The sequence below is a fragment of the Plecotus auritus genome, assembly GCF_963455305.1.
Source record: "Plecotus auritus genome assembly, chromosome: 5".
NCBI lineage: Eukaryota > Metazoa > Chordata > Mammalia > Chiroptera > Vespertilionidae > Plecotus > Plecotus auritus.
In genome coordinates this window covers 168,961,877-168,984,142 of record NC_137776.1, presented here as the reverse complement: position 1 = coordinate 168,984,142, position 22,266 = coordinate 168,961,877, and the positions used below count along the sequence as shown (strand labels likewise).

At 45.4% G+C, this 22,266-nt stretch overlaps 1 protein-coding gene across 1 annotated transcript; it reads right to left on the bottom strand.

The window, feature by feature from the left end:
* Positions 1-172: 172 nt before the first annotated feature.
* BSPRY (B-box and SPRY domain containing) lies at positions 173-19,418 on the bottom strand. Its single transcript, XM_080667555.1, has 7 exons — positions 19,116-19,418; positions 15,465-15,563; positions 9,941-10,171; positions 8,484-8,509; positions 2,800-2,924; positions 653-1,583; positions 173-509 (listed from the first exon to the last, which is right to left on the bottom strand). The coding sequence occupies exons 1-6, from the start codon at positions 19,314-19,316 to the stop codon at positions 1,057-1,059; spliced, it is 1,209 nt and encodes a 402-aa protein (XP_080523681.1). The 5' UTR covers positions 19,317-19,418; the 3' UTR covers positions 173-509; positions 653-1,056.
* Positions 19,419-22,266: the final 2,848 nt, after the last annotated feature.

Below are 22,266 nucleotides of genomic sequence, written 5' to 3'. Positions count from 1 at the left end.
GTGTGTATGCTGACCTCAGCCACCCGCTTATATCAGAGAACATGAATGAGGAAGACATCAAATTTCCAGTAAACACACCTCTAAGATTTGAGCTGGCCCTTGAGGGGGTGGGGGAGAGGAAGAGGGGCAGGGTGTTACCCAATTACCAAAAAAAGAACATGGAAGAAAATTGTCAATCTTTTAAAACCTTTAATAATGTACATGTTCTCTAAGGCTGGCCCTCTTACCCCCTCAGCTCTTTCTGACTCAAGGTTCTCACCCCAGATCCCCACATTATGTCAGAAGGGGCCATCAGGCGGGGCACTCATCAGCTGCAGCTGGGGGAAATTAATCCTGGTTACCGCAGTGGACACAGGCTGGAGGTCAGCCACCAGGTCCAAGGCAGAGCTGCTGATGGGCGTGTTGCAGTCAGGTTACCTGGAGATAGGATTTTCTCAGTCATCCGAGTGGCCAGGTAGGCCCTGGGTTAGGACACAGCCCCCTGGCCAGAGTCCTCTGACCAGGAGCAGCTGGCAGGAGTTCTAGGTCCCTTCCAGGTTGTCTTTGTGTGCTAGAAAAATATTTTCCCTATGTGTCATGTCATGGGAAGTACTGAAAAGCACTCAGTTGAGATGAAAGGACTTCAGCCACAGGCTTTTCTGCCAGAAACCACTTCTACATGCTCAGAGCTGGGGGCAGGAGGCTGAAAGGCAGTGCTTCTCCACATGCACCCATCCACCCATCCGTCCGTCCGTCCGTCCATCCATCCATCCATCCACCCATCCACCCATTCGCTTGCCAAATATTTATTGCACGCTCACCAGGCACCATGCTGGATGCCAGAGATAAAGTAGTGAACAAGACACCCTTAGAGGGTGAATTTAGGAGACTAAGGCCCAGGGAGTGGCAGTTTCCCCACAGATACAGCATTTAGTGGTTATACCAGATCTGAAATGGATCCTACCCCTCCTAAAGCCACCCGGTGGGCATGGGCAACATTTGGGAAAAGGATACTGGGTAGAAATGTGGCCTAAAAGGATGGTGGGCAGGCACATCTAGCCTCCCCAGCGCCAAAGGTCAGTGGACAATGGAAATGGTCTGGTCAGCCACAGCAAAGACTGGGAAGATGGGCCCAGGGAAGGACGCATGGTGGGTGTGGAGCACCGTGCCCGAGGCTGGATCGTAGAATAGCAGCTCCTGGGCCTGCAAGTCCAGCAGCACCCCCAGCTGTGCTGGGCAGCGCAGCAGCCCCAGGGGCTCATGCTGCCCATCGTGTGAGAAGCAGAACTCTTGGTCGTAGCGGGAGAAGACCCAGGAGTAGGCATTGTGGCCCAGACGAGAGTCACTGCCAGAACCCTTACGGGGCAGCTGGCCTAAGGCCACGCCCACCTTGTAGGCACAACTGTTCTGCACATTTACCATCCATGCGTGCAGCCCAGACTGGAAGGAGGTGGCAGCCAGGGCATTGGGCCAGTGGTCAAAGCGCTCTGGGCCATCTGCACAGGCCTTGGACTTCTTGGCGTTGAAGGTCAGAGTCCTTCCATCATTTGACAATTGCAGGAAGGGGCTGACAGTCCTCTCATCGATGCGCACATCCTCTGTGCCTGCCAGAAAGAATCTCAGAGTTGCCCAAAGTCCACCCTCAGCCCTACCCTGGTCCTGCCAGGTAGTGAAGGGCTTCCTTATCACTCCCTGGCAGTGTGACCTCAGGCAAGCCACTTACTCTCTCTGAGCATCAGTTTCCTCATCTGTAAAATGGGGATCAAAATAGGACTTACCACAGGATAGATGTAAGGATCAAATGAGATGACACGTGGAAAGTACCCAACAACAATATGTGCTCAATAAATTGTGGTAATAACAGTAGTTATTACGGTTTGTAAACTCTGATAGAAATAAGGCCCAGAGAAACAAATTGCCCAAGGTCACACACGAAGTTGGTGGCAGGGACAAAATTAAGACCCAGCATGTTGTTCCTACATCTAGCATCTAGCACTGATCATACTGCATTCCAGCTGGGCAAATCGGCAGCCTCCAGATCAGACTTGTCCTGGGGACACCGTGCCCCTGGAAGCTGGGAAGCATCAGGTATGCAGTTTCCAACAACTAACTACATGGGACTGCTAGCAAATCAGGTAATATTTGACACCAGACTCTAGAGAATTCTAGTGCGTGCTAGCATTTTAAGGTGAATGGGGAACGGGAAACCTCCCCACTGGGAGGTGAGGAGGGTTAAAATTGAGAAAAATGTCAACTCACTAATTAACCTAAGTCTGTGAATTGTGCAACTACCCCAACTGGGAGAATGGAAACTTCTATCTAGCTTAGGGGAAGCCTGCTTTGAGAACCCCCACACTAAGTGGGAATTTGTGGAGGCAGGAGACCGTGTCACGTTCACCTCTGTGGCCCCAGCATGCAGCACAAGGTAAGGTCCACAGTCAGCCTAGTCAATGTTAAGTGAGACGAATCCAGGAAGCTCAATTCTCGCTCCCAGTTGGCCATCAATTATATCTTTTCTTAAAGAGAAACCAGGTTTCCAAGAAATAATACTGAGCTGTCTCAGTAGGGCAGGGCATAAGGAGGACGTAGTTTACCAGAACAAGATTTATCCTAAACCCAACTACAGAGCAGGTGGGTATGCAAATGCGAAAGACCTGGCCCAGGTGCCCCAGGCCTTTCCAGAACCTTGGGTCCATTGTATCACTGGTTGTCTAAGCTACCATCCCGAATGCACTGGTCCCTAGTGTTGGCCACAGCAAACCACAGACAGACAGACAGATGCCCAGTTGCTCCAACAGGTGCTGGGCTCGAGCTTCTAACCTGAGAGGGAGCCGAGAGCTGCTGTTGCCCAGAGTTGGGTCAGAAGTGGGCTCCAAGCACACGTCTCATTAAAGTTTAACTTTTTCGACTCCTGGGGATCCAAAATGCCCTCTGCTTCCTCAGTCCTTGTAAGAAAGAAAACAAAACAGATTCAGAAAGGTTCTGGAAATGTATCTGATTGGGAGAGGCGGGGGGTAAGGTGGCAGAAAATCCTCTTCCCACAAGGGTGATACCAAGATTGGCAACCAGCCCCAGACAGGAGTTGCCTAAAGGGGGCTGGGGCCAAAGGGAAGGTGGACATTCCCCCTGTGCACCCTCCACTCCCCCAAGCCTTAATTATGCAAGGCAGATGATTGACAGGGTGGTAACTACTTGGCGCCAGTATCATAACTTGGAGTCATTCTGCTATGTGGACGAAGCTCCTCGTCCACGGATCTGGTCCTGGGCAGAGCCAGGGTTAGGACTTGGGCCCCTTGGACCTCTGTGCAGCAGTCTTCCCACTCCACTTTCCTGCCCAGAGAAAGTTTCACCTCTGCCGGGAACCAATTCCAACATGTCATAATTACAAGAGTTTCATCAAAAGGTTGCTGAAGCTTGGGAGGCTCAACAAGGGCTGAGCCACATATGTAGTTTGCCTGTTGGAACGGCTGGAAAAGCATCTCCCCCAAACCTGAATAGGATTGTTAACTGCCAGACAGCTCAGAGCATCTTAATCTGCATGTTATTGCCTCCTGTTAGCCAAACACCTGAACAGCTGTAGGCTATTCCCCAATCTGACAATGCTTCTGTAAACCCTACCCTTTGAAACCTTACCCTTTGAAGTGTATTCTCTCCACCTTGCCTTAGGACAAATTGTGTTAATAAAAACCAAGGGTCCTAGACAAGGAGGAAGTCTTTAGCTGAAGCTCCTCTGACACCCAATGCCTTTCAAAATTATCTTTCCTCCTTGGACTCCTTATTGAATATCAGCTCCTTTCTCCAGACTGCTGAACCCTTTGTAATGCTGGGACAAGAACCCCAGGGGCTCTAATACACTTCCCTCCAAACCAATTGCAGCAGTAATGCTGCCCTCGGTTTGATTAGCTGGTACAACCAACTCCTCTGCTCTTAAAATGCCAACACCCCTGTGGGGTCACACAGGAAGGGACTATCAGTTATTTCCCCAATCATAAATTATTCACAGCACTTTGCTCCCAATAACTACCTCTCCTCCGCTCATGGCCGGGGACTGGGTTTGGTTGGAGAGGGAATTTGGGAACAAGGAGAATTGCCACTTATTAAGCAGCCAGGCTCTGGGCTTGCTCCTTTCTATACAGAATCTTACGTCATCTTTGGTATAACCTGGGAGGTACTTGTTACCCACTTGACAGGCGAGAACAGAGAAGACACTCAACCAAAACGTTCACATAATTCTTTCCTTGACCAGAAGTGAAGTCTCAAAGGGTATAGAGCAAAGTAGGGATTCACCAAGAGCTTTGCAGCCTTTTGAACTGGGTTCTGAGAAAGAACTTCCCACTGCCTCTAATTCTGAAGATGGCTCTCAGATCAGGCAGCAGTTCCGAGAGTATACACTCTCTTCCCCAAATCTCCCAGCTCTGCCCATTAATGAAGGAGAGGGGAGGGTGGGGCCTGTCTTATGGATGCCTGCTCTTTGCAAGGCTGTCACTGACTATCCTGGCTTGGGAAGAACGAGGTAAGCAGAGCCCTAGAAAAGCTGAGAGCAGGCTCTAGTAACAAAGGCTCTTTGTGGTCAGGACAACAGAGTGTCTGATGCCTCTACTCAAAGCAGTGAGGCTGGGTCTTCAGGGACCCCAGCCGTCAGGTGGGGAGGAAAGAGGACCAGTGTCTGCATTGCTAAGCCATCATCCCAGGGCAAATCTGAGGCCAATCATAGTCACCAGAATCTAGAAAATCAGCTGGTCTATGTGCCTTCTGGTACAGAAGAAAAAATTCGTGGTAGTGAATTGGGGTTCGGACACAGCAGGGCCCTGGCTGGGATCAGAAGGCCTGGTCTGTGCAGCAGGACCTGTTGCCATGACAGGCTGCAGCTGAACCCAGCCGGGGATGTGGAAACAAAATTCGATCCAAAAAAAGGCATTTCTCAGACAAGTGAGTTCCCAGCTAGAAGGTGCTTGACAACTTCTGAACACAGCGCTCTGAGAGTACCCACCCTCAGTCTAAAGGCACAAGGAACCGCAAATACATCTTGACTTCTACGAATGGATTTGTCAGTAGTATTTTTTTTCTGAATATATTTTTATTGATTTCAAAGAGGAAGGGAGAGGGAGAGAGAGATAGAAACATCAATGATGAGAGAGACTCATTGATCGGCTGCCTCCTGCACACCCCCTACTCGGGATCTAGCCCGCAACCCGGCATATGCCCTTGACCGGAATCGAACCTGGGACTCCTCAGTCCGCAGGCTGACGCTCTATCCACTGACCCAAACCAGCTAGGGCTGTCAGTAGTATTTTGTTTAAGCAATTCTCAAACAACTCTGTGTGTATTATGGACCAAACAAATGAACAACTATATTGCTGTTGTTGGGTGCCAAGGTTCTCACTGTGAAAAAAGATATAAACGTAGGATGGGAAAAATCAAAGGAAAAATACTGTGGTGTTCCCTTGGAATTAGAGTTTGTAATACAAACTCGTGAATAAAAAGACCACTCTCACTTCCCAGCTCTGTCTGCTGTCTACTGAGAAGGCCTGGGAGCAATGATGCATCAGCAGCAATGCACATCTACTGCCCGGATCTCAGTTTTTAAATACCATTCCCCACTACAAGGAACCAAGAGTCCCTGGAGAAACAGCTGGTTCCAGGCCTGAGGCAGGAAAAGAACAAGGTGAGCCCGGGACATTGTGTTGTGCTGGAACACAAGTAAGTACTCAAAGAATGATGGGGCCAGCCGGCGTGACTCAGTAGTTGTATCCACCTATAAACCAGGAGGTCATGATTCGATTCCCGGTCAGGGCACATGCCCGGGCTGTGGGCTCATTCCCCAGTGTGGGGCATGCAGTAGGCAGCTGATCAATGATTCTCTCTCATCATTGATGTTTCTATCTCTCTATTCCTCTTCGAAATCAATAAAAATATATTTATTTTTTAAAAAAGAATAATGGGGACTTGTCAAAAGAATCCAGGATCCAACCCCAAGGAACTAAAACTGGCCAAATCTAGGACAGTTTGAAGATCAAAATTAGTAATAGTAGTAGTAGTATCAGATTATAATGCACTGAATAAAAAAAAAGAATTCACAAGTCTCTATTTACACTAAATAAATGAATGAACAAACAAGCAAATAAATAAGTGAATAATTCAGGAATTTAGCATCAATGCAGACAAAAATTATGGGATAAAGTTTGAAGGTAAAGAGGCTGTTTATACAAAATGCACCTCCTCACGCTGCTTATTCATTACAAAAATAAAGATATAACTTTATAATGAAGAAACCTGGTAGTCACCATTTCATCCATGTGATCAAAACTGACATCCCTGATAATGGGACAAAATGACATCATGTGCCCTCTGATTTGACAGACTGAGAACACATCACTTATGAGATATTCTTGTCAAAAATGCATAACATGAACCCAATCATGAGGTAACATCAGATGAATTCAAATTGAGGAATGTTCTACAAAACAACTGTCCTAGACTCATTAAAAATGTTTTTCTTTTTTTTAAAAACGAAGGAACAATTCTAGATTAAAAGAGAACAGATGGACCAGGAAAAAAAAACAACAACCAACAAAAAGAAACCATTAAACACTGTTAAGAACTTTTTTGGTACAATTGCTGTAGATTTGGATATAGACTGTACTAATATATTAGATAATAGTGTTATACCAACATTAAATTTCTGAATGATAATTATACTGTGGTTATGTAAGAGAATGTCTTTGGCCCTAGCTGGTTTGGCTCAGTGGATAGAGCGTCAGCCTGCGGACTGAGGGGTCCCAGGTTCGATTCCGGCCAAGGGCACATACCTGGGTTGCGGGCTCGATCCCTAGTAGGGCGTGTCCAGGAGGCAGCCAATCAATGGTTCTCTCCTATCATTGATGTTTCTATCTCTCTCTCCCTCTCCCTTCCTCTCTGAAATCAATAAAGAAATATATATTTAAAAAAAAGAGAGAGAGAATGTCTTTGTTCTTAGGAGATAAATGCTGAAGACACACTGGCCGGGCTATAATTTTTTTAAAAAGATACTATGCTGGTACAGAGGAGCAAACACCTTCATAGATAGGAAAAAAGAGACAGTGAGAAAGAGCAAACATGGAAAAATGTTAACACAATCAGTATTTCTAGGCAAAGGTCATTATAATACTTCTAACTTTTCTGAGTTAAAAATATTTAAAACAAAAAATTTAAAGATCAAAATTTTTTTCAAAAATCATATCAACTTCATATTGCAGACAGATTGTGTTAGAGGAAGATGATACAGAGAAAAAAGAGAAGACTAGCAGAAATGTGGGAAGATTATAGGAGGGAAAAAGTAGGAACAAGCCAAATACACATTAAAAGGAGACAGAAACCTGGCCGGTGTGGCTCAGTGGTTGAGGTCAACCTATGAACCAGGAGGTTACAGTTTGATTCCCAGTCAGGGCACATGCCTGGGTTGCAGGCTCAACCCCCAGTGTGGGGCATGCAGGAGGCAGCTGATCAATGATTCTCTCTCATCATTGACGTTTCTATCTCTCCTCCTTTCCTTCTATATGAAAATATACTTAATAAAAATGTATATTTTAAAAAATAAAAGGAGACAGTAAAATGAATGTGGTGCATCCATACTGTGGAATACTTCACAGACTTTCCAAAAAGATTCCAAATTAGCCTGATAAATTATAGAATAGCAAGTATAAAAATGATTCCATCTGTATTTAAAAAAATATTTTTTAAGGAGGCAAAAATTCTCCTATGATTGTACATAGGAAAGTCCCAAAGACATACAACTAACTGTTAAAACTGATCACCTCTAGAGAATGGGGGTGGGAAGAGATGACTCATTTTTAATTTGAATAGTTTTATATTGGTGGACTTTTTTTCTTTCTCTCATACATATGTATTGCTATTGAAACTTAAATACAAAAATAGATAAGAAGAATGGGCTGTGCTCCTCAAGTACAGCTCTGAAATCTTGCACAGATTAAGAATTTAATTTCTTTGCCTGGCAATGTACATCCTCTTAGCCATTCCTCAGACTCTTGGTTCCCAGCCTTTTGGGACCTAGGCAGGGCCTGGTGAAATTCTTTTCATATTGCATTATTAAAATGCAAATTTGAGGAGACAGTCTGGAGACAGGTGTCAGGTGTGGGTCCCAGTCCCAGCTCTGGGGCTTGGGCAAGTCCCTTCCCCTCTCTGAGCCTCAGCATTCGCATCTGTAGGTGGGCTGGTAAAACCCTCCAACAGGGTGACTGTACAGTTTTTAATGGGATACTCTTAGACTGTGGCAAACCCCTAGTTAATAAGTAATTATTTCACTCCCTCACACATGGGTCTAAAGCAGTTCTCCAAGCGAGGAACAGGAAGGCCCTGTCCTTCGAGCCTGGCTCCAGAGAGCCACTCACAGCTGCACACCCTGGGCTTTCCCTCAGGAGCAGCGGAGCCTGAATGCAGTGAACTATTTAGAGGCCCGAAGGCCATGGTTTCCATGACTGCCCAAGCAAATCAGGGACCATACTCACCTCTCAAAAATCTCCTGCTCCTTCTGCTGTGAGAAAAGAAAACAGAATCAGGCTTGGCACCAAAAACCCAGCAGGCAGTCAAGATCTGAATAGATTCAACTGATGTGGACGGCTCCATGGGGACGGAGACTCTAGGATAAAAAATTCTACTCCTTCTTTAAGACAAAGCACAAAGCTGCATGGGTTCCTCGCATTCCTCCCCATCCCCCACTCGGAATGAATCACTCTGCCCCTGTGCCCCATGGTGTCCTCAGTTTCCTTCACCTGCACTTCAGGACAAATACATATTTACCCAACATTTCGTCCCCGGTCAAGACTGTCAGCAACTAGACGGCTGGGACCCTTTCTGAATCTTCCATTGTGACTGTCCCAGTGTTTGGGACAGAACGTGCTCTGTCCATGGAAGCTGTGTGACTAAATGAATGCACAATCTAGGGCAGTCATGGAAACTGTCCTACTTGAACTGCAGTGGTACAGACAGCTCAGTTGTTCTACATTCTCGTTTCTCTGCTTGGCATATTTATTCAGATGTCACAATGTCCCTTAAAACTGCGGATAACTGGATATCTATATACAATACCAGTACTTTGAAAGGATAGGTACCAAAATATTAATCATAGTAATTTCTAGATGGTAGGATTAAAGATGAGCTGTATATTTTCATATTGGACTCCTTGTCAATTCTTCAGGTATTGAGTTATGTCTCCACCTCCCCACTTCCTTTAACATAGTTGCAACTCTTATCTTTCAGGCATCAGCTTCTAAGTCACTTTATCCAGGAGGCCTTCCCTGACCCCCTCGAGTTTGGCTTGTGGGGTCCCTAGCTCCCAGGAATGTCATCTACCACAGAATATCCTAATTATCAGTTTCTGTATTTGTCACGTCCATAAGGCTGTGAGTCACTGACAGCTGTATACTGCAACTCCACTCCACAGCACAATGCTTAGCACATAGTAGGCACTCAATGAATATTTGCTCACTATTTTTTTTTAATATATTTTATTGATATTTTACAGAGAGGAAGGGAGAGGGATAGAGAGCTAGAAACATCGATGAGAGAGAAACATCGATCAGCTGCCTCCTGCACACCTCCCACTGGGGATGTGCCCGCAACCAAGGTACATGCCCTTGACCGGAATCGAACCCGGGACCCTTCAGTCCGCAGGCCGACGCTCTATCCACTGAGCCAAACCGGTTTTGGCAAATATTTGCTCACTATTCAAAGAATAGTTACCAGGTGCAAAAAAAAAATCTCTCATCATTGATGTTTCTATCTCTCCCTCTCTGAAATCAATAAAAATATATTTCTAAAAATCTATATAATTTTATTCCCTTGACTCATCCCTGCTTCAAATTATCATTATCCACCCACCTCCAACTAATAAACATTCTCAATGTTTTCAGACTTTTGGGGGAGACTGGCCAGTGGGTCATGCCCTCACCCTTGCCTGACTTACAATCAGCTGGAGATCATCCGTGTGGGTGAGCATGTCCACCAGGCTGGTGCGGATGGTGTCGAGCTTCTGCAAAGCCTCAGCCCAGTGTACTCGCTGCGTCAGGATGCTCTGGTGGGCCCGCTCCTCTTCGCCATGCACCCGTTCCAGCAACCGCTGCTCCTCAGTCTCACACAGACTCCTCACCAGACCCAGCCGCTGGATGACCAGTTCCCGCGCTGCACTGGCCATGCTCTAGCAAGGGATAAAAAATGAAGAGTCCGATCCTGGCAAAGCCCCAGTCAAGATTAGGAGGGTTTCGCCCTAGCTGGTTTGACTAGTGTGTCAGCCTGCAGACTGAAGGGTCCTGGGTTCAATTCCGGTCAAGGGCACATGCCCAGGTTGCAGGCTCGATCCCCAGTAGAGGGAGTGCAGGAGGCAGCTGATTCTCTCTCATCATTGATGTTTCTATCTTTCTCTTCCTCTCCCTTCATCTCTGAAATCAATAAAAAATATATCATATAAAAAAAAAGATTACGAGGGTTTGGGCACAGCCCAAAGGAGTGCCAAAATTCATCAGCAATGTCTGCCATGGGCACTGTAGTGGCAGTAACAGTACTTAAGCCATCCCAGCCCTAAGAGTTCCCAAATATGGTTTAGGGCAGTGGTCGGCAAACTCATTAGTCAACAGAGCCAAATATCAACAGTACAACGATTGAAATTTCTTTTGAGAGCCGAAAACTGACTTCTGCGCATGGACCACGAAGTTTCAATCGCACTGTACGTGCATGCCTGCACATGGTATTTTGTGGAAGAGCCACACTCAAGGGGCCAAAGAGCCGCATGTGGCTCGCGAGCCACAGTTTGCCGACCACTGGTTTAGGGTAAAGAAATGTGAAATCCAGACATCCAGGCTATATCTTGCAGAACCAGGTTCCCAGAATAGAAGAGGTGGGCAGGGCCTAGAGATCAACTAGAGTCACCTGCTTATTTCACAGATGGGAATACCAAGGCCAAGGGACCAAGGTCAGAGGTCATAGAATTACAGAACAGAAGGGCCTACAAAGTCATCCCCATCAACAGGATCTGTACCAACAGTGGTCCAGTTGATATTTTTGACCATGTCTGAGAACAAAAACCTTATTATTTCCTAACTGCATTCCAACTGCTTCCATGGTAGAATTCTTTTCTGCCACACAGGAGGTCTGAAATCAGTTCTCAGCCAATAAAGTTAATGTGTGTCTCCTAGCAACTAGCACAGTGTCTGCCACATAGTAGGCACTCAAATATTTACTGAATGACTGATAGGAAATTTTTTCCCAACTTAGTAAAAAATCTCTTGATAGCACTCACATGCTAAGTCAGTGACAGAGCTGGGACTAGAACCCAGTTCTCTTGACTTTCAATCCAACACTATCCCCCTACACCATTGCCATCTGGGAATCAGTCCTACCCAAAGATATCTGTTGCATGAAGTGAGAGGAGAACAGTCTCCTTCATGCCAAGGTCAGAGATAGCCAACAGCTTCCTTGTATCCTGCCCCTGAAGACCTGCTTTGTACAGTGCAGATGACAATTATCCCTGTTTAATAGAAGAAACTGAGACCCATAATTTGCCCAATGGGGAAAAGGGAGTGGCTAAGTGTACAGTCCAGTGAATCTGGGAGTTCAGATTCCACTTCAGTGTTCTCGTAAGCAATGTGACACAGGGGTTGGGAAATTAGGTTTTGAAGACAGTTCCAAAGTTTAAATCTTGGCTATTCCACTTATTATATGTGGAACTTTAATCACGTTACTTAACCCTATGCCTCAGTTTTCTAATCTGTCAACTGAGGATGATACCTCATAAGGCTGTTGTGAGGATTAAATGAGTTAATACATGTAAAACAAATAGAACAAAGCTGGCACATGAGTGCTCAGTAACATCAGCGATTGCTCTTCCCTTTTCCCACTTTGATGCCCACAGTGCCCTGAGTCTCTGCAGCTGTGTTTATACTGTGTGATCAGGATCAAGAACAGACCCTGACCCAAGAGACATCAGATACTCCCTGAGTAGAAGATGGCAATCAATTCCAACACCCTTCTTGAGTCATTCCCTGAAATTAATAGCACAGGAAAAAAGCTTCCCTTTCTGAAGATATGACAGAGTAAACGAAAAACCCTCCTAGAACACAGAAATGCTGGAAAAATAACCCAAAGCATCCTTTTAAAAGTGAAGCTGCATTGGCAGCTAATTAAAGGAAATAACCTGGAGTCCAAAAGTAGAAAGGAAACAGGAAACCAGTGCAATCAGGAGCTGAGGACTCAGTTGCCGTGGGTTGGGCTTGTGATTTGCTTTAGAATTTTATACTCATCTAAACCATCATGCAAGGGCATACAAGGTCACTATAAAGTGATAAAGGAATGGTTTACCAAGAATATATAACCAATCTAAATATATATATATTCATTTCATAAATATACATTTCATAAATAGCACCAACATATAAAAATAGTAGACAGAATCATAAAGAAAACTAGACAAGTCCACAGCATGATATGAAAATGTAAATAAATGCCTTTTGCCAGTAATCAATAAATCTGACAGATAAAAAATTAGTAAGTACAGAGAAGATTTGATCCAATTAATAAGCTTAATTGGTAGATACATATAGAACCCTATATATTTTTTCAAGTGAATATGAAATGCTCACCTAAATTGATATTGTTTTAAGGCATAAAGCAAGTCCCAACAAATTTCAAACAATTGATGTCATACAGATTACAATGCAGTTAAGTTAGAAATTAATAAAAAAATGATGATGATAATGTAAAGAAGAAAACCATATACTTGGATATTTAAAAACCTATTTCTAATAACTCATAATGAAAGAACAAATCATAGTGGAAATTTAAAAATACTTGTAACTGAATGCAAGTACAACATCAAGTTTGTGGGATGTACCTATATCAACACCTAAAAGGTACTATATGGTTTAAATGCTCACCTTGAGAAATAAGAAAAACTAAAATGGCAGACTGTTCAACTCAGTAAGTTAAAAAACAAAGTATTTAAAAAAAAATTAAAAGAAAAAAATTATAGCCTGGCCGGTATGGCTCAGAGGTTGAGCATCGACCTATGAACCAGGAGGTCAAGTTTGTTTACTGATCAGGGCACATGCTCCGGTTGTCGGCTCAATCCCCAGTGGGGGACATTTTTCTCACCATTGATGTTTCTATTTCTCTCTCCCTATCCCATCCGCTCTGAAATCAATAACAATATATTTTAAAATAAATAAAAAAATAGAAAAATTATAAAGATAGGATATATTTTTATTTTTTATATATTTGTATTGATTTCAAAAAGGGAGAGGGAGACAGAAACATCAATGATGAGAGTTATTCATTGATCGGCTGCCTCCTGCACACCCCCTACTGAGGATTGAGCCCGAAACCTGGGCATGTACCTTGACCGGGAATCGAACCCTGACCTCCTGGTTTATAGGTCAACCCTCAACCACTGAGCCACGCCAGCTGGGCGATATAATATTTTTTTTAAAGATATAAAAGAGAAAATTAAAATACTAAAAGTTGGTTCTTTGAAGACTAACATGATAGACAAACCTGTGACACTTTATCAATATTAACAATAATTTTATGCATTTAAATTCAACAACAGGGAAAGTGGATAATTTTTCCAGAAAGAATTTACTAAAACCAAAGAAAAAATAAAAAGAAAACAGAACACGAAAAACCCTGTCGTTATGACGGAAAATGAATCAGTAGTTAAAAATCTACCAACAAAATACCACCAGGCCCTGATAGTTTTACAGAGGGTGTCACCAGACATTCAAGGCACAGATAATTCCAATCTTATACAAACTCCTCCAGTGAAAATAGAGAGTTCTGTTTCCCAACCCACTGAGTAAGGATTATATAATCTTGATAACAAAATCTGATAAGGACTATACAAGAAATGAAACTCATAGGCTAGTCTCACTCCTGAGCATAGATGCAAAAATGCTTTTTAGAAAGCTATACTAAGGGATCCTTATGATGGAACTATTCTGTACCTCAATTGTGGTGGAAGTCACATGAATCTAAGCATGTGATACAACTGCATAGAATTAAAGTCACACACAGAAATGAATTGGTGTAAAACTGGTAAAATCTGAAAGGTTGAGCTGTGTTAATGTCAATTTCCAGGTTATGATATTCTACCATAGTTAAGAAAGATGTTAACATTGTATGTGAATCTACAGTGATCTCAAAATTAAAAGTTAATATATATATATATATATATATATATATATATATATATGGTTTTCTTCTTTACATTATCATATATATAATGACCAAGTTATGTTGGTTTTCCCAGGAATTCAAGGATGGCTTAGCATTAGAAATTCTATTAATATGTTACCATATAAAGAGATGATGGAGAACATATCTATAAACTGACAAATGGCATCCTTAAGAGCCTACAGGAAAGGTGATAAGTAATGGAAAACAGAAGCAATCTGAAGAGAACTTCCACAAGGTCTGCCCATCACCTAACCATCTACCTGCACCTGTGCTCACTCCGCCTTCTCTGTGTCTGTGGATGAACTGCCCATGCTTTTACCTACAACCAACCTTTCCCCTTGTTTACTAGATCCCACCCCACTTTGCTCTACCCAATTTTCCTCTTTCTCTTGCATCATTAATTTTCCCCTTTCTACTGGAAAATCCCCATCAGCATACACACATAAAGTAACTTCTCCCATCTTAAAAAGAAAATAAACAAAAAACTGCATTGATCTCTTATCTCTCTCCAGTATCACCCAACTTGTCAGCTCCCTTCTATAGCATACCTCAAGAGTTACCTGTGTTAACTATCCCAAATTACTCTCTGAAACCCACTCCAATCAGGCTTTCACCCCACCACTCTACAAAATTCCTCTTGTCAGGATCTTCAATACGGTGCATGTTACTAAATCCAATGGTCCATTCTCATGTACTACTATGGGGGAAAAAAAGGGAGGAAGAAATTCATAGCCCTTGCCCTTGAAAAGCATACTTGAGAGATGTAAATGTCACAATGAGTCACAAGGATCAGCAGTGTGATGCAGCAGAAGGAGCACTGGCGGCAGAGTCAGACGATCCAGGTCATAGAACTGACTCTGGCAGGAGGATGTGGGACCTTGGTCCAGTCAATTAACCATCTGTAAACAGGGATGTTACTGCCACCTACTGCACAGGACTATGATAAAGAATATTCAACATACAAGCCCCTAGGTTATTTGATAATTCTGGGGCTGCTCACAAAATAATTAGATGTTAGAAAAATGCTACCCTTCCTGATCCCTTACCCTGAAAACAGTCTTTGCACTAGAGTGCAACTCTGCCTAGATGGTAAAACCAAGGTTCAAAGAGAGAAAAAGACCATCCTTCCTGGGCATCCAGCTTTGTGCTATAGCACAATGAGTTAGTGAGGTTAGGATGGGACCTAGACTGGGTCAAGCCCTAAGGCTGGGGTCTTATCCTAGGAGAGGGCCCAGAGTAGAGGGGGAAAGGGAGGAATTACCTACCACTGCTCTCTGGTTCTTCCCTGGTAGGACCTCAGCCATGTACTTGGTGATGCCAGCACTCTGTAACTGCAGTCTCTCACACTGGTCCACAATCTTGTTCTGCAACACAAACACCACCCATGGCATCCGGATCCATGTTGATCCATTCATTCCATTCCATTGACTCTTTTCTTTTTACCCCTCCTCTGCCACCCACTCCCCTGGTTACATCCCAGATCTCATCATTATGGAAAGCTTATACCGCCTCCAAAATCTTCATCTCAAATATCCCATCCCCTGCCTACCACTTCCCATCCTTCTCGATTACTAACTCTAGAATTTCCATTCCAACAATTTCTTCAGCTCAGTTGGAACTGCCAATACATTAGTCTTACCTCTTTTCACTGTCCATCACCTCTTATTGTGGCCTTGATTCTCTCTTTATCCTGAAATCTCATCTGCCCATTATTATAATCATGTTCCTGTATACAGTCTCAGTCTCAACCTGACACTTTACACATGCACCTGAGTAGAAGAACATGGCTTCCCAAATTGCAGTATCCCCACCCCCACTTATTAAACAGCACCATCAGTCATCAACCTCATTACCCAGAAAAAATAAAAACAAAAAACCTGCAGCCTCACATCTAACCCATCAATGAGTCCTACCAGCCCCATCTCCAAAGTCTCTCTCTCTCTTTCCTCTGGCCACTTCTGGTCACCTCTACTCCTGCCATTCTACCCAGATCACCATTATCTCTCACAGGAACCACTGTTAGAGCCTCCTAACTGGGCTTCCATTCTTAACCCCCCAAGTTAAACACTGCCACGTTTTATAAGGAAATCAGATCAGGTCACTCACTGTCCCTGCTGCAAACTCTCCAATGACTTTCCAATACAACCACAGTAAGATGAGATTAAGCTTCTTATCTTAGCCAACAAGGCCCTACCTTATGTGACTCTGTGTAATCTCCCCAATGTTACCTCCTACCACTCTCTACACTGGCCTTCTTTCTGTTACGCAAACACACCAAATTTGTCCTGACCTCAGTGCTTTTGCACCTGTTGTTTCTTCTGACTCTAGCTGTCTTCTCCCATATATCTCTATGCCTTGCTCCCTGACATGTCACTTTTTCAGAAGCCTTCCCTGACGATCCACATCTCCATTCCCTTACTTTGCTTACTTTTCTCCTTTGTACTATCGTTCTCTGACTGTATATTGTTTAACTTTTTTGTATCTTTCCCCTCACCACTGGCCATATCTCCTTGGGCAAGTCCTAAGGTAATAGGCACCATAAGCACCATGACTTTGACTTATTTTCTATGCCCGACTGCCTAGAAGAGAGTTCCTACACAGAGGAGGCCCTGAATAAATATTTGTTGAATGAATGAAACCCATTTCCTTGGCTACTGAAGGTCAGCAGTTTACAGCTTCTAAGCTGTGAGCATCACTCATGAGAGCAGGGGAGAGTTTTAGAAATGCAACTGTGGTCCACAGAGAAGGATCTTGCCCAAGAGATATAGCCAGATCCCTGCTTTCCCTCTCCATTTCCCAAATAACAATGGGAACCCTTCCAAGCAGCAGCCCTTCCACCCTTTCCCCTAAACAGGGGTGGGCAAACTTTTTGACTCGAGGGCCACAATGGGTTCTTAAACTGGACTGGAGGGCCAGAACAAAAGCATGGATGGAGTGTTTGTGTGAACTAATATAAATTCAAAGTAAAGGAGCGGAGGGGAGAGCAAGAGAACCAGATAGAACAGCCGGATCTGGCCCGTGGGCCGTAGTTTGCCCAAGGCTGCCCTAAGAGCATTGATTGCCTCAGTTCCATCTTCCAGAAGGGAACTCAGCTACTAGTACCTCTCCTAGGAAGCCCCTGTAAACCCCCTCCACACACACAAATCAGGAATTAGCATTACAGTTCACCAGACTAGTGGTCGGCAAACTCATTAGTCAACAGAGAGGCAAACCAAATGCAAAGCTATAGAACTGAGTTGATTGGGAGGAAGCTGTGATCACCATACACCACAGGACTAAGGGAACTGAGACTAGCTTCTGAAAAGCTACAGGGACAGGAACCCAGAAGGTACGTGAAAAGTTGTTTGAACAGGTGGTATTTTTGCCCACTTCAGGAATAATCTTGCCCTGGAGTGAAATTTCTTTGCTGGCTGGAGGAATAGAAGAAAAATCTAACCAAAATTGGAGGAAGAAAGGGCAAGAAACACCTCTCTCCAGGGAAAGAAAATGAATATACCTTAGGGCCTCGGGAGGGTTCAGGGAAGGAGTCCCAGGCAAAGTATATTCCAAAACAAGCATCAGGCTGCCACCCTGCCCCAGCCTTCACCCTTTCCACCACTCAAATTCAGGCCTGGTGGCAACTTTTAAAAAAGGTTTTCATTAAATTCTCACTCCCATTAACGTCACTTCCTCCCTCCAACCACTGAAGCAAAGAGGTGGTTTCCTCTGATCAATGACTGCCCTAGTCCAGCCCTGGACAGTAGAAACCTGGGAGGATTTAGTCCGTTCTGGGCCCAGGTCTCCTCATCTATAAAATGTTGGTAGGACCACCACTTCAAAGGGGCTTGGTCTGGATGGAATCAGATGGTGAGTATTTGAAGTGCTTTGAAACTTGCAAAGTGTCTATGCTTTTTGGAAGTGTATTAAACTACACTATCCGAGTTTATTTTCGTCATCACTATCATGGATAGTGGTGACAAGTAGGACCCGCCAGGAGCTTTCAGGTGTCACTGAATAACTGCATCCCCTCTGGCCTCAGCACCCTGTCCCGGGTGCTCCTTACAGTCCAGTCTGAGGAGGCAGGTCTCCAACCAGAGCCCTCAGCCTCACAGCTGGGCAGAACTCCAGGGAGAGGTTGGAAGAATCAAGCCTTTTAATCAAATTGCAAGGAAATCCCCAGGGGCCACACAGGTAGGCTGGAAGGAGGGAAGAAGCCCCACGGTGAGTTTGACTCCCCAATCTCAGCAGTTCAGGGAGGGGTGGTGACAGGAAGGTAGCCAGCCTGGAGCCAAGTGGAGGCTGGGAGTGGGGAGAAACCTAAGGGAAGGGTTCTAGCAGGAACCTCCTGATACCTGCCCGCCCCTTCCCTTCACTCTGGTGAAACCAGCTTGACGTCCAGTCAAGACCAAACCTGAAAGGGAAGAAATCACCTCACCAGGAAGCCTGAACGGGGGACGAGGGGAGGGGTTGTGAGCCCCGAGGTTGAGGAGGGAGGAGGGGCTGGGTTTTATCACAGATCAGCCTCCACCTGGGCGGTGGGAGTTGGAGCAGCTGAGCCCTTTATTGCCCAAGGCCAGGTCCGATTCCCAGCCTCTGCAACGAGGATCCTATTATCTTATTTATGTCGCACAATAACTCTAATAAGTGTGCGCTATTATTGTCCCCAAGGTACAGATGGGGAGTCTGAGTCTCAGAGGGTAAGTTTTACCAGGAGGACGCACGGAGGTGACATTCGTACTTAGGTATGCCTGACTCCGGGGCCACACCCTTTAACCGCCTCGTTCTACAGCCGGTACCACTGCGGAGCCTGTGCTCCTGGCCCGGCAGGGGTCAGTCGGCCCCGGGCTCTCGGGTCCCCGCCCGGCCTCGCAGCGCCTCCCCCGCCCCGGCGCGCGCTCCCTCCGAGCCCCCGCCTTCCGGCTCCCACGCCCGCTCACCCGCAGCTCTTCTGCGCGCTCCTCCGCCGGGCGGATGCGGTGGCCCTGGCAGCGGCCGCCGAGCTCCGTGCAGGCGGCGCACACCGGCCGTCGCTCGGAGCAGCAGAACCAGTTCAGAGCCTGGCCGTGCTCCGGGCAGAGAGGCCCCGGCTCAGGTCCCGGACCGGGTCCTGAAACCGGTCCCGCGCTCTCCGCGGACATGGCCGAGAGACCGGCCGGCGCCGCGCGCTCCACCTGTCGCAGGTGGCTGCTGGGCGGGGCCTCCGTGACCCCGCCCCCGTCCCAACGGGCGGCCACCGCGCTTCCTCCCGCCCAGCTCTCACTGCTCTTAGGCGCCTGCCCGCACCCTTGACCGGACCGGGTCCAGATCCCACCCGCTTCAGCAGTCTCTTCCCCGCCCCCACTCCTCCCTCTGAATTAAGTTGCGTTATATGCGTGTTTGTTTTACAACAAACATGAAACACCAACTATTAAAGTGACTGTCGGAAACTTAATTGAGCAATTATAAGTGCCAGGCTTTTGCTGAGCGCTTTATAAGTGTTCTATCGTGTAATACAACAGCCTTTTTTGAGAGGTAGCTTTAGGCAAGTACTAGCTTAAAACTAGGTTCTGGTATCAGGCTGTCTGGGCTCAAGTCCCATAGCTGCCGACTGGCTGAGTACCACCAGGGCCTCAGCTGTAACATGGGGATAAGGAGGGTACCTACTTCACAGACTTGTGCTGAGGATCAAATGAGTGAAAACACTTCAAACGGTATTTGGAGCACAGACAGAGGCTGTAACGGCTAAGCACCTGCTATCAGTACCAGGAAAGTATGATGATCCCCATTTTTATGGAGGTTGAGTAACTTGCCAGGGGACACAGTTACTAATTAGTAGCAGTGAGATTGGAACCCAGGCAGTTTGACTTATGGTTAACATGTTTAATAATTTTAATTGCATGTTAGGAGCCATTGAGGAACATCTTTGTTAGGCTGATTTCCCCAAAGTATTTATATCCAAATTTTCTTAATTTGAAAACTAGTATTGAAAAAACAATCGATGCTTGTTTATTAAAGAAAATAGATTATGCAAATAAGCACGTGGATGAAGAACCCATGCCCACGGACCTGAGCTGTCTTGTGGCTTTTTTCTTAGGATCTGATAAATCATTCTAAGCCCAAATTGAACCCTCTGTGGGGGCTCTAGTCCAGTCCTTCTGGGCACACAAGAGCACTGCTCCCCAACCCCCAAACTTCATTTTAGGAGGTCTTGGCTGAGGGCTGGGGAGAGAACTCAGCCAACAGGAGAAGGAGCCAGGCCTCGGGTGCCAGAGGATATTCTCAGTTCATCAGAACTGGACACTGAGCACAAAATCAGAAAGAGAAACATCACTACATCCTGCGGCATGTTGGGATTCAGGCACCTACTTCTACTCTGAGGCACCTCTAACAGCTACTACACAAATGGAAGAACCCTTCCTTCTCTCAGCCCCTGGGGGTAAGGCAGCTACCAGCTCCAGAGCTATGCCTCTTACGGGACCTTGGTCGGATTATTTAATCCAGCGTGCCTAGTTTCCTCATTGCTAAAATGAGGGTGAGAATAGACTCTCTCTGAGGGCTGCTTTCAGAATTAAATGAGATCATGTCTGCAAAGAACTGTTAGCTGAGGTATATGGCATACACTTAGGGGCTAATAAATGTTTTATTGTAGGTGTGGGAATCAATAAATATACTTGTGCCCTGGCCGGGTAGCTCAGTTGGTTAAAGCATCATCCCAGTATGCCAAGGTTGTGGGTTTGATCCATGGTCAGGGCACATATGTTTCTCTCAAATCAATAAATGAAAAAATACTTGTAGCAGGCTTTCATAATGTAAATTCTGTGACATTCTTCGGTGGGATGGCACAACATTCTTGACATCAAAAGAAGTTTCTAATGCAATCCCAATGGGTGGGTGAAGACATAACAGCATTTACCCTCTTCTAGGGGTGGGGAAGGAAACGGGCCACCATCATTTGAGACTGTGGTTAGAATTTTTTTTTGTTCTAAGAGCTGGGGTGGGGAGGGCTGTTAACCCTTATGATAAGAAAAAAAAAAAAACAAACAGAAGGTGATTTTGTGTGACGGGAAAAGAGACTGTGGAGAGCAAGAAGAGGAAGAAGGGGTTAAGGTTCTGGGGAAAAGTGGGGCCTCTTCATTGGGTGTGGCTCTGGGAGGGCTGAAGTTGGGAAAACAGCCAAATCACCAGAAATTCTTCCAGGCAGAGGGACTAGAGAGTGCAAGGGGCTTATGTGGGAATATGTTTACTTTTATAACATTGGAATAATCAGTTCCACCATTCAGGGGCTGAGTTGGACCAGAACTGGAAAATCAGCCCCTTCCCTTAAAGTGCATCAGGCCCTGCCCAACATGTCCCACAAGAGGCCTCGGGACACTCATAAACTCCTAAGTGGTGACCCTCAAGCTTTATCAGGCTTCAGAATCAACTGGGGTGGTTGGGGTGAGGGGTTGTGAAGCACGTAGACTTTCCAGTAAGACTCTCTTTCATTCACTAAGTCTGGGGTGGACCAGGAATCTGCATTTGTAGCAGTTACACTGAAACCAGGACACAAATGAGACCTCTGACCATTCCCACAGACACTGGCACTGGCCACCCATTAGTAGGTGGCAAAATCAATTCAAGGGGTAGAGACCAGTGTCATAAAAATTAGAAAAGAAAGAAAAAATAGAAAACATTGTTCGTAGTAAGAGTTTTTTGTTTGCCCTGGCCTGTTTGGCTCAGTGGATAGAGCTTTGGCTTGCGGACTGAAAGGTCCCAGGTTCGATTCCGGTCAAGGGCATGTACCTTGGTTGCGGGCACATCCCCAGTAGGAGGTGTGCAGGAGGCAGCTGATTGATGTTTCTCTCTCATCGATGTTTCTAACTATCCCTCTCCTTTCCTTTCTGTAAAAAATCAATAAAATATATTTTTTTTTAAAAAGAGTTTTTTGTTTGTTGCAGTTAAATGTAGTACATATACATGTATGAGCACTTGGGATTGAATGTATTTCTTCCTGAGGGTCATGGTCAAAAAAGGTTTGAAAGCTGATGCTCTAAGGTGACCTCTGGAGCACTGGTGGGAGTGGGGAGAGCTGTCCTTGAACTTTAGGGTTTGCCTAGGCAAGACACCCTG